Source organism: Rattus rattus, chromosome 5 (genome assembly GCF_011064425.1).
Source record: "Rattus rattus isolate New Zealand chromosome 5, Rrattus_CSIRO_v1, whole genome shotgun sequence".
In the NCBI taxonomy this organism is placed as follows: Eukaryota; Metazoa; Chordata; class Mammalia; order Rodentia; family Muridae; genus Rattus; species Rattus rattus.
The window spans coordinates 81,797,807-81,810,536 of NC_046158.1; the positions used below are offsets into that span (position 1 = coordinate 81,797,807).

At 48.6% G+C, this 12,730-nt stretch overlaps 1 protein-coding gene across 3 annotated transcripts; it reads left to right on the top strand.

Moving 5' to 3' along the window:
- The first annotated feature begins 417 nt into the window (after positions 1-417).
- On the top strand, positions 418-12,401 carry Lmo2 (LIM domain only 2). Of its 3 annotated transcripts, none has more exons than XM_032903818.1 (4): positions 418-603; positions 1,296-1,515; positions 6,797-7,012; positions 11,390-12,401. In XM_032903818.1, exons 2-4 carry the CDS (start codon positions 1,475-1,477, stop codon positions 11,607-11,609), a joined length of 477 nt encoding a protein of 158 aa, XP_032759709.1. In that variant the 5' UTR covers positions 418-603; positions 1,296-1,474; the 3' UTR covers positions 11,610-12,401. The 3 variants fall into 3 exon arrangements, with proteins under 3 accessions (XP_032759709.1, XP_032759707.1, XP_032759708.1); XM_032903816.1 differs by lacking the exon at positions 418-603 and adding an exon at positions 908-1,168; XM_032903817.1 differs by lacking the exon at positions 418-603 and adding an exon at positions 911-1,066.
- Positions 12,402-12,730: the final 329 nt, after the last annotated feature.

The window sequence follows — 12,730 nt, forward strand, 5'->3', positions numbered from 1 at the left end:
GAACTCAGTTTCAAGGAACTCGAGGCCCAGAAGAACCTGGGTTTTTCTCCCTGTAAAACTAGCTAGCTAGAGCCCCCTTCTTTCCCTTCTGCATTTCTTTGTCCTAGAATTTGCCTTCAAGTTTGAAGGAGAAACTTGTCCTTTTCTTTGCTTTATATAGGGCAAAATAATAGTAAGTAACAACTGTAAGGTCCTTGATTATTGGCAAGGAACTTCCTCCGGTACAAGTATTGCTGATACTTTACAGAGAGGGCCAGCCTAACCGCTGGAGTTCGCTCTTTGAAAGATGCTGAGGGAGGGAATTCTGCCGCCAGCAGATGGAGAGGAGACCCGGACAACGTGGTCCCTCCCAGCCACCCTCCCTGCGGGATTAGCTGCCCCCAGCTCTGCTCAGGCGCACCTAGCGCGTGAGGTCCCTGGTCATACAGCTCGCGTCCCCTCTCTGGAGCGCAGTCGCAGCTACGAGCTTGCTGCCAGCAGAGCCGCACTGTCTCAGGCTTCGTAGGGCTCCACGACCGTGGTCTTGGGACCTCGAACCCGAGACGAGCGCTCGCTAGCCAGCCACTAGCAACGTTTGCATTTCTTTCCTGCTGGAACCGCCAGGTGGTTACTTTCAGCCTGAAACCAAAGGGAAAGGGCAGAAGGGGAACTCTGAAAAGGACGGTTTAGTGGCAGCGGGCTTCTTGCCCCAGGAGTGGTGCTCAGGGAAGACTCTCGGTCTCTGCCACGGGTCCCTTTAAGAAGCCAAGTCGGGGCTGCCGCCGTCGCCGCTGCCGCCGCTGCCGCCGCTGCTGTTTGGATTGCTAATCCCCAGGAGCCCCGTTTTTTTTTTTTTTTTAAAAGGAAGAAAAAAGGGGAGGGGGCGGCAGCTGTCTCTTTAAATGTGATTTTTCTATTGTATTTGAATCGTGATCAGGAAAAAGGAAATGAAACCAGAGACAGAGGGAAGCTGAGCGAAAATAGACCTTCGCGAGAGAGGAGGGAGCCCGGGGAGAGCCGCGCGGTCCGCTCCCCGCCCCCAGGCCGCCGCCCCCTCTCTGCCCTCGGCGCCCCGACCCCGGCGAAGGTGCGAGGGGTTCGGGGCGGCCGGGCGGAGCCGGCGACTGCGCGCGATCGGGACCGGGCGGCGGCGGCGGCTGTGGTGACCGCAGCGGGACCGGGATGGAAGGTTAAGTCTTGAGCAGCGGCAGCTGTCGCAGCCGCCGGAGGGAGGCCGGGCTGCTCCCCGGCCCCCTGCCTCGGCCGTCGCGCGCGGGGCAGCTGGGTGATTCGCTCTCTCTCTTTGGCGTTTGAAGGGAGCGCGGTGACTGTCCTTGAGCGTGGAGGGGCGAGCTCGCCGGCGGAGCGACCGAGCAAGAGGAGGCGCAGGAGCGGCGGCGCCCGAGCACCCGAGGGGGTCCGAGTCCAGGCAGCTAGCCAGCCACGCGCCACAAAGGGAGCGCCCCCGCCGCCCGGCACGCCGCCCCCCTCCCCAATGTCCTCGGCCATCGAAAGGAAGAGCCTGGACCCGTCTGAGTAAGTGTGGCGCTTCTGTCCCCGCACCCCACACCGGGTCCCAGGCAGGGCGCGAGGGGCTGACTTCAGGTGCGCGCCCGCAGCATGCCCTTGGTCCCTCGGTGTCGCAGGGGTTCTCTTTCCTCGCGGGTGACTCTGGAGACACGGAGAGGGGCTGGGCGGAACTGGAGGAAGCTGTAACTGGGATCGACCCCGCGGACCGCTCCGGGCTATCTAGAAAGCTCCCCAAACCTTCACCAGGGCCGGAAAGTTTGCCCAGGAGCAGGCACCCGGAGCTCCGAGGCACAGGTGCAGGGCAGGGAGAGTGGAGGACGAGATTCTGCCTTCTCCCCTTTCGTCCCACCCTCTCCAGGTTCCCTTCCTTTTTGTCTATTTGGCTTTGGAAAGAGGGGCATCCCAACCAGAACGTCCCTGGTGTCTCTGACAGTCTACTGCCAGGCCCGGAGTAGAGCAGATAGTCGATGAGGTCCGCCTGTCCATCTGGGGACTGGTTCTGACCTCCAGAGACTTCTAGAATTGCTAATCCAGAGTTCCTCCGGGTGCATGTTCACCCCTCCCATGAGTCTCCTACTGTGGGCATGTGAACCTCGAAAGTTGGTTTTTTTTTTTTTTTTTTTTTTTTTTTATTGTTCCAGTGTGTTTTCCTAGGGTACAGAATCTCATCAAACTTTCAGAAGGGCTTGGGGTCAGCAAACCAAGAGTTGTATGAGCATGTACTGTCTTATGCTCTGAGCTTTGCGCTGGTTTGCAAAAAACACCCCCATTCCACAGCCTGTACCCTAGCCCATTCTCTAGATTTAACAAGGGGAGCCAGGAATGGAGGTGTCGGGTTTTTTTTTTTGTTTTGTTTTGTTTTGTTTTTTGTTGGTTTTTTTTTCATGTCCACGCAAATGCCCTTTTAAGAATCATTAGCTGTCTGGTTTTGAGTTTTTATTCCTTTGAAGTCCTCATCTAATCCTTTGAAGGGATTTGTTAACACAAGACCAAAGGAGCTGGTTAATGACTTGTCCATTTGGGCTTTTAAGATGCATTTGTTTTGGTGGGGTTTTTTCCTCCTTTTCTTTTCCTGCTTTAAAAGAATTGTGCTTTCCTGCTGAAGTTTTCCTACTCGCCCCCCCCCTTCAATTTCAGCCTTCTGTGGTGTTTATTTACCTGGGCTTTACCCTCAGTCAGCAGCATAAAAACCCAGCGTGTTCTCATAAAACACAGGAAGTCCCACGATCCAGAGAGAATATAAACATCACTCTTCAGTCTTGAAGGTTAAGACACACAGCTCAGAAAGGAGCTAGGTTTGTTGACATAAAGACCAGCTTCCTTAAAATCTCAGGAAAAACAACAACCCTTTAAAAAAAGAGTCGGTGTCTGTAGCTTGTTCCCTTTTAAAAATACATTTAGAATTACATCTGAGCCCCGAGTTTTCAGAGGTTGGACGAGACATAAGATTACACAGTAAGGGAGTGGGTCTGGTGAACTGGTGTTTACTGCTTTCCTATCAGCACAACTTCACTATGAATCCTATATTAGACATTGAGTCTACAGAGTTTGGTGCCTTTAAAAAAAAAAATACTAACTGCATGGATGTGTGTGAGCACCTGAGCGCAGGTGCTCTGGAGGCTAGAGGTGAGGAGTCTCCTAGAACAGGAGTCACAGATACAGACACTCACCTGTTTTGCGTGTGGAGACTCCTGGGTCCTGTGGAAGAACAGAAAGCATCCTTAACTGCCAAGCCTTCTCTCCAGCCTGAGGATTGGGTTCTGTAAGGGAAGTTCGCTCTGACTAAAGTTTGTGTCTTTTTTGCCCCAGACTAAAAACCTGAAAGGTATACGGCTGTAATAGTGAGCACCCAGTTCACGAGGTCCTCAGGATGTTCGTCCCAGTTCATCCGTCCTGCAGGATGTGCCCAGTAAAGGAAGGCTGTAACTGAAGATGGGCAAGCCCTGTGGGAAATGTCTGTGGAAAATTTCCCCTCTGTCTGGGAAATTTTTGAGAAATTTTACCAGAAATCAAAGCTAAAGGGACACTCAGGTGTCCTATTTAGGACAGGCTGGTAGAAGGATATCAAATATTAACTTAAGGTAAATTTCATTCAGTCTTTGGCTTGAATTGTTCACCAGAGAGAATGGCATGTCATTAATTATAGAAAGGTAAACTGAGTCAGAGTCTGGTCCTGTCCATATCTGTCCTCAGACCGGCATGTCTCTTTCTCCTGCATCTCACTCTCTTGCCAGCGGCCTCACCGAGTGCTTGCTCGAAGCCAGCTTGGGTCTGTACCATCGCATCTCCAGATGCAGGTCAGCCCTTGCCTAGGCTCGTGCAAAGGTATCATGTGCACAGGAAGCCAGAACTCATGCACAGAGATTCCCTTTGCCATGCAGTTGGTGATCCCTTCGGATCATCTTAATTCTGGAGGGCTTTGTTCTAGCTAAGTGCAAATTCTTCCTTTTCAAAGTTGGCTTTGACCAACATCAGCCATCTGGGCATCAAACATGATGAAGATCTGTGGGTGATTCTGAAAGCCCAATGTAAAACCTTGAGCTATGCAAAGGGAAGAGATTTGATTCTGAACTGGTGCACTTGAACAGGCCACGGATCTTGGTTAACTTTCAGATATGAGGATATGAGGATGGAAGCCCTTATGTATACCCTATAGAAAAAAAGACTCTAGTACCCCCCCACACACACACACACATACCAACAGGGCTTCTCTTTGTTGCCCTGGCTGTCCTGGAACTCACTCTGTAACCCAGGCTGGCCTCAGACTCAGAGATCTGCCTGCCTCTGCCTCAAGAATGCTGGGATTTAAAGATGTGTGCCTCCACTGCCCGGCAACCCGGCAACTTCTGGTGTATTATTTAAACTATTTAAGGTCTTAGCCCACGTCACCCGTAAGTCTATATACATGAGAGGCTGAGGCAGAAGAACTGTTCCAGACCAGCCTGGGCCTAGTGAGATCTTGTCTTAAATTTTAAAGGGACAGAAAGGGCGTGTGAGCTGCCTCAGCTGCTAATGGCGCTTGCCCTGTGTCTGATGACCTGAGTTTGATCCCTAGAACCCACTTGATGGAGAGAGAACCGGCAGTTCAGGGGCTAAGAGCATCTCCTACTCTTATAGGAGACCCAAGTTGGATGCTTAGCACCCATATTCGGTGGCTCACAACCCTCTGTGACTCCATTGCCAGGATCTGATGCCTATGGCCTTCTGGGGCACCTGCCCTTGTGTATATGTACCCACACACATACATACAATTAAAAATAAAATTAAATCTTTAAGAACAATACAAACAAAAAGAATGGAGAAAGGAATCACAGTGAAGATCACTTACCTAAAGTGACAAGGGACATGGGTTTGATCGTCAACACCGAAACAACAAACGACACCTAACACTTGACTTGATCATTGTTTTTCTCAAAGAAACTGAGCTTCGAACTTCCTGGTTCTTGAAGAAGGTAATCTTATATTTTGTGCTATAATGGTGGATTTGACATTAGTGTTTAGCTAAATATTTACAACGGATGGGTCACCTGAAGATGCTGGAGTGCCCTGTACACAGCCATTCCCCGAGTCTCACTGTCCCCAACTGTAATGCCGCTGAGCCTCATGGGCACAGGCCAATTGGGTCACAAGGTCACTTGGGAAATGTGCCAAATAAAGATCAGAGGCACAGACGTGTCGCCCAGGGTACCCAAGAGGAAACGCCATTGGACATTTCATCAAAGGAATGAAAGCCAATTTTAATTTGAAAAAAATAAAACCACTAGATTTTTTTTAAAAAGTAGGTTTTATTTAAATAATGTTCCAGGAGCACATTAATTATTACAAGTCAACAAGCATTAAGTGTCTCTGTCTCCTATTTGCTATCACAGTCCTTTCTCCCGTGCCATTTTCCCTCAGAAAAGTTATTTCTTCTTACATGTAAAACAAAAGTATTCAGGTTCTAGGAAGGCAGAGCAAGCAGAGGGCCCTATGTATGTGTATCTTTAAAATAGTTTTTACCGTTCGTGTGTGTGTGTGCGTGTGTGAGCATGTGCACTTGCTCTTGCTTGCTTGTGTGTATATCTATATGCATGGTTATATATAGAACAACCTGCTGGCCCTTTCTTTCCACTGTGTGTGTCCTGGGGACCACATAGGCTTGGCGACAAGCACTCTAACCTCATAAGCAGCTTGTGATCCCCAGCATACAACTTATTAAATCCAAGAACACATCCCTCAGAATCACTGTGAACAGAGTGACTTTGGTATCAGAGTGACTTTTAATCACCTTCCACTCCTTTAGGTCCATCATGTGGTCCCCTCTTCCACTCTCTTTACTAATTTAATTTTATTCACACTATTTTTGCTACCCTGAAAAAGTATGAAGAAAGAAAAAACAACACCTCACCAATGTCCGCTATCTGTTAAGAATCACACCGTAACCTAGATTTCCTCCCAAAGATTCGTTCGGATCTAGTATTCTTCGAGACGGTGTCTAGTGTAGCCCTGAGCCTCTGGATGATGCTGATGAAATCCTGCTCCTCCAGGTTCCGCCTCAGGATGCGCTGGGATTATGTCCCCACTTTCCGTGGCACCGGAGAGGTGACCGTTGGGCCTCTGATAGGTTAGGCCATCCCTCTACCTATGAAGCTCAATCTCCAGCCAAAGATTCATGCAGAATGTAAGAAAGAATGCAAAACTTCAGTTGGAATAATTAGATATGGATGGAACTTTCTGTTTTGGAAAGAGAAGGCAACCTGATGTAATCTCGGTGGCTTTCTTCTTCTTTCTCTTCCTTTGATTCTGTGCAATGGGAAGGGCTTCAGTAGGGTGGATCCAACAGATTATCTGTAGGTTTTAGCACACTGGGTCATCAGATGCTTTGACTATGAGCAGCTCCTTTGGTCCCAAGTATATTCTTGGGATTTGGCAGTGCCAAAGAAAAAAGGGAGGGAGGGCTGGGAAGACGGAGCAGAGCAGGAAGGGAAGGTGGAAGAAGCAGACAGGATCAGAGGTGCCCACGAGGTGCAGGAATGTAGTCAAGGGATCAACACTATCTGCAGGGCCTTGGACACCTCCTGGTATTCTGTCTTCAATTTTTCAGATGCTAAGTTCTCTCTATCCCACTCCCATCTTTATCCAAGGTTGCCTGTGTCTGTGCAGTCTGAGTTAGGGAGTCTTTTCTCCTTATTTCCTGGAAGGAAATGTAGTGAGGTTCCCCACAGAACCCTGGGCATGGAGCAATTCCTGAGACCTTGTGCTTGTCTCCCTTCGGCGAGCTTTTCCTAATGCTTGGCCCCCTCCCCAGGGAACCCGTGGATGAGGTGCTGCAGATCCCCCCATCCCTGCTGACATGTGGTGGCTGCCAGCAGAACATAGGGGACCGCTACTTCCTGAAAGCCATCGACCAGTACTGGCACGAGGATTGCCTCAGCTGTGACCTCTGTGGGTGTCGGCTGGGAGAGGTGGGCCGGCGCCTCTACTACAAGCTGGGACGGAAGCTGTGCAGGAGAGACTATCTCAGGTAAATCCCTCACACTTCTGGGCACATCTGGGTTTGGACACATAGTCTCTGGTTCCTGCCTAAGGAGGCTAGGCTGTGGAGGCTGAACCTCCACTGCCTCTTCAGAGAAGCCGTGAGCTCTTCCTTTGCTGTGGCCATGTTTGCAGAGACACAGCCCTGCGTGGTAAATCACCGAGGTTTTTAAAGGTGAGAGAAGAATAAACACGGAATTCAGAATAAGGACAAAATTCTGTGGGGGCAGGATAGGGTTTGGAGAAGTATGCGTAGGGAAATATCAGGGGAATTAGGGGAAGAGAGAGAATTCGTTCATAAGTTTGGGGGTGGGTTCTCATTTGATACTCAATAAATGTATGCATATATGTAGATATTCCTTTGCATGACTCCAATATTATTGATGAGAACTTTTAAAATAGCATTCTGTTCTTGAGCCCCGAGCACTAAGTTTCCTAGCAGGAGGCTAGCATTCATCAGTTACAAAGGTGAAGACTCTGGAGTCAGGAGGTTTGAGGCACTCACTCACTACTCCATTGCTTCCTAGTACTGGCCTTAGGCAAAACCTCGATTTCCTGCCTGTAAAATGGGTATAGTAACTGTAAGGTTAGAATGAAGTACTTGGTACATGACTTAAGAAGTAGGTGGTGGCTGACTTTATAACTGACAGGTGTCGTGGGGGCATCACAAATTATTTTCCGCTATAATGGACAAGGGGATGGTATCGTGGAAGGGTGAGATAGGAAGTGTACCAGGCCACGTGAGACAGAAGCATTTCTGAATGAGAGTGTCCTGGCACCCGGTGAGTGTCTCTGCCTGGCATGTTCGAGCACCTCTAGCTTCTTTGTTAGCTTCACCAGAGGTAACTCTGCCCTGCACTGCTGGATCCGGTCAGCTGTTCAGCTTGGTTCTTCACCATCCTCCTGTGGCAGAGGGTCCACTGAGCACGCAGCCCCCATTCATTAGGACCATCTAGCCCGTGGCAAGAAGCTCTTTTCGACTCCAGTACCCTTGGCTGCTAGGAAGGCTCTTCCTCCTATGTGTGCTCTCAGGGCACTGCACATGGGAAATAAAAACAAAACCGCGGGTCGTTCCGAAGTCAGAGGAAGCTTATCCGTCCACGCAAAGACCGAAGCAGCTTTTACATGCCTGCAGTCTTTGATTGAAATCATTGCAGATGTAGTGGTTTGGGGGCAAATGGGAGGAGAGAGTAAGTAGGTCTGACTGTAATTTTGTTGAATTTCTTTCTTTCTTTTTTTTAAGTCCTAAGAAAATAGAATGGAGATAAATGCAGACCTGGTTTTACTCACCCCAGGTCTGCCAAATCCATCAGAAAGCAGCTGGGTAAATGATTCCCACTGGGCTCCTGCTTCCCTCCCTGTTGAATCATTTGAATCTTATTAAACGAAGTCAGATACAGTAAGGTCAAAGAGCCGATTCCTCCCTATCTCCCCGGCTTTATAGAACATTCAGGAAGAAAGGCAGCGCTGCCTGGGCCTGTTAATCTTTTCCATTTTCAAAAAGGAGAAGAAAAAAAATAGTCTGGGAGAAGCCCAGTGTTAATTAACTTGTGTCTTGGTGACACGAAATAATTCTTCTCCCTGCTACATTCCCAGGCAACATGTTAATTAACTCTGCATTAGTGCAGGCGTTCCCAGCCACCCTTTAATATTTATATTATTGTTATTAAAATGGGCAGCAGAAAGCTTAAGGCGCTGACACCTCTTGATGGAGGAGGGATTTTTATTTCCTTCAGCCATGGACTTCTTTGCCTCGGTTCTTTGGCATATCCAGAGCTATTTTAACAGGATGAGTTCAGAGTGACTCAGGGTCCTCCAGACAGGTTCAGTCCTTCTCCCCAGAGCAGCCTCTCTCCGTGAGGATCTTGAACGGCCAACTCTCTTCTAATCTTTTTGAGACATTCACCCTCAAATATGCAGGACCCACACTGGCACCCACCTCCACCCCCATCTCCCTCTCTCTTCTATAACTCAAACCTGCTGCTGTTACACTGTGTTGGGTACCCAGCCTGGATCCCCTTAGATCCGGTTTTCATGAACTTTTATGTAGGGCAATCCCCTCTAGCCTATGGTTCTATTTCAACAGCTGGTACCTACGCCTAGCCAGCACCTGTTATAACCAAAACTGCCATCTCACCAGACCCTGGTGCTAAAAACCTATGCTTCAGGGGAGTCCCCAATCCCTGCAGCTTAGAGGGGAGCCAGGGCCACTTGGAGACCGGACTTATATGTCAGGAGTCCCCAGACATAGGACCAAAGCTCCCTTCAAGGCTGTGCATGTGGGATTGCTACTTGACCCCTCCCCTCCTTCTCACTTACCCAGAGGACATCATAAACCACTTGAACATAAATCCTCCCCGTGGTCTGTTTCTGGGATATCCAGCTGAGAGGAGGATTCTGTGAGCTAGAGGTTAATGCACACAGTAACTGCCAAGTTCGTTACTGTTAGCATTTCCGAGGACCCAAGTTGTTAGAGGGCGTGGCCAAAACCTCTGCCTCCAGCCTTGGGCTTACAGTGTAGGCACAGAAGCCAGGAGAGGACGTCATTTGCTCAGGTCAGTTACCTAGTTAGAGTTGGTTCTGGGACCTGAACTTACCTCCCAGACATTAGTCTTTGTCCTCCCATTAGCTGCCTGGTGTGGTAATTTGCCCCCTGATTTCCCTTTAATAAGCTCCCACTTTCTTAAGGTCTCAGACCTCAGGCAGTCATACTCATTTGCTGCACAATTTTCTCAGTCGTGTGTCTCTGCTCAGTCCCAAACCTTAACTTACTGAACAGTCAGGACACCAGAACGCTCTTTCTGCTCTGTGACCTCCAACATGGCAGTTACCTACAGCTCCACCATCTGCTCTGGCAAGTTAGACTGTTCTCCCCCATTGGTGAGTCTGCTTCCGGCACAGAAGGCGGGACCCAGAACCGGATGACCTCTGACCCTGCTGCGGTGGGCTTGCTCTCTGCTCACAGTCCTCCCTCACAGGCCGTCCATTCTGGCCAAACGTCGCAGGCCTTGGTGGCTGTCCTTACCTCTCCTCCATCCTCTTTGGATGCACACCAGTCGATTCTCTCATCTCATAAGTTGGTATGGACTTCTAATGAGACCAAGGACTAGCTGGAAATAAAGATTTTATGCGGAAGCTACATGCTGACATGCTAGGTTACAAAAAAAAGGGCCCTGCAGCAGCAGTTGAGAGCACACCTGGGACACATAGCCAATGTCGGCTCAATCACTGACCTCTGACGCTCTGATGTGCCCTAGGTGTTGCACTAACATCTAAGCAAGGTAGATGACAGGAGGGCCAAACCATCTTCTGGTCCTTGTCCTAATGTTCTTCTTACAGGCAGGTTCATTTTCAAAGTTTAGCCATCATTAGACGATCAGCTCACAGTCTGCTGCGCCTTCTCTTATGTGTCCCTGTCAGGTATAGGGACAGCTGAGAATTTCTGTTTCTAACAGGTTCCTGGATGGTGCTGACGCTGCCAGTCCCTGACCAGCTTATTTCAAACCATCGCCCTGACTCCTAAGTTGCTTCTCACACCTCAACACTAAGTGTTGCTTGATTAAGTGGCTGATGCACTGAGGCTAGGGAGAAACTTGATTTAGCTGTGAGAAAATTGTCTCTCCAGAGTCATGCTAAGTGGGCAAGAGGAGCATGAATGAAGAGCTCTGTGCATCATGGAGAGATCCTGTTTGTCCTCTGGGTCTCTGAGGCATGATTAGTGGCACTATCTGTCTCCCGGGATACTCTGTCTCCTGGCAGCTGGGGCTCCAGTGAATGATCATGTGGACATGGAGTTTGCAGCTCGAGGGATGGGGGGTGACTCCAGGCACACTCCCCAATGGGTGAAATTCATGGCTGTCAATGTGGTAGAACCGGGTGCCTGGTAGTGATACCCATTTTAGTGCATTCCTGGTGACTTACCCCTCTGAGGGCTGGCCCAGCTCCTCTTCTACAGTCAAAGTTCCTCTAGGAGGGAGACATATTGCATGCCTAACTCCTCACAAGCCATTTCAGCTGCATGGAAGCTTCCATGGCAGGTCTACACAGCCTAGAGGCATGGATAAAAGCAGGGAAAATTTAGGGAAAGAGGAATAACAGCAACAAAATGTCACGGTGTCATTTTGTTTTCAGGGAAGGATTCATGGGCTATTATCGGGTCCTGCTGTCTTGCTTACATATGTTTATGTTTAGATAGTATATTACTGTGTATCTCAGTCCTGCTTGGACCTTGCCATCTTCCTGCCACTGTATCCGATTAGATGGCAGCGTTGCCTGGAATCCTGATAGGTGGGTTCACATCAATCTGTCATTGCCAACCCCCGCCCCTCTGCCCCTGTCTCTTAGCGTCCTTTTCTTTTCATGCCAGGCTTTTTGGACAAGATGGCCTCTGTGCTTCCTGTGACAAGCGGATCCGTGCCTATGAGATGACGATGCGCGTGAAAGACAAAGTGTATCACCTGGAGTGTTTCAAGTGCGCCGCCTGCCAGAAGCATTTCTGTGTAGGTGACAGATACCTTCTCATCAACTCCGACATAGTGTGTGAACAAGACATCTATGAGTGGACCAAGATCAATGGGATCATCTAGGCCAGAGTCCCAGGCACCTGTGGGGAGGTGTTCAGTGGAGACGCTGGCTCCGCGGTCTTCGTGCTTAGGCACTTTGGGAACCTGAGGGTGGGTGAGGCATTTCTTAGGAGACTATGGACTCTTCCTGGGCACTAAAGACATAGCAATCACATGACATAATGCAGAGGCCGAGCCTTCAGTGATGAAAAGGACCAGCCCTTAGGGAGAATTTATGGTCACAGGCTAGCTATAGTGACTGACAAGGTTAGTGGAGGGAATCTTTGAGGACCAGCATGCCACTGTGCCATCATGGTAACATTTCCCAGATAGGCAGTCTTGGGTAAAGATTAGATGTGACCTTGGTGTTCCTGGACTAGAGTTGTGGAATTAATTTCTTCCTGGCTTTGGTAACTACCCTGTTCTAGTCACCGTCCTTCACACTAGGAAAGGAAAGAGAGAAGAAATAGTCGCTTTTTTTTTCTTTCTTTTTTTCCTTGGCCATCTTCCCGTGGCCTACAGCTCTGGAGCCAAGGGAAACTGCATGGAGGTACATTTCAGTTGGGAATGAAATACACATCTTTCAACCAGACAAATATTTATAGCAGTGTTGACGAATCACTGTTTTTAGACACCTTCATTTGAGGTGAGGCGCCCCACAGATTGTTTCTATACAAATGTAAATCTTAAAAAAAGAAGTCAAAGTTGTTCAACTATTTTATTATCTTAGATTATATCAAAGTATTTGTTGCGTGTCATTTAAAAAAAAAAAACCTCAATTCTGAAAGCTTAATAAAAATGACCAGGTAAAAGGCAGTGCTGTTGTTGATGTGAAATGACTTACAATTTGGGCTAGCAGGGAAATGGTTTGCTTTTCTTTTTTTTCTCCTTTTGGAAAGGTGAAGTAAATACGCGGTTTATTTCTAGGTCAAATAAAAGCTTCCATTTATTGCGAGGGTTTATATGAGGTTTATATAGGTTTCTGTATTACTGGCAATTATATAACAGGCCATCACGTAGCTCAGAGGGATATAGAATAATTAAGTTGTTATTGTAAAATGTGCATTTCACTTTGGCATTGTGTGGAGTGAGGGGGAGGCAGCGAGATCATTGCCTTTGGGAAACTTGTAACCTAGAAAGCACAC

Excerpts from the sequence above, each read along its gene's own strand:
- Lmo2 (XM_032903816.1), top strand. Across the intron at positions 1,516-6,796 it reads AAGAGCCTGGACCCGTCTGA|GGAACCCGTGGATGAGGTGC; the intron begins GTAAGTGTGGCG and ends CCCCCTCCCCAG. Across the intron at positions 7,013-11,389 it reads TGCAGGAGAGACTATCTCAG|GCTTTTTGGACAAGATGGCC; the intron begins GTAAATCCCTCA and ends TTTTCATGCCAG.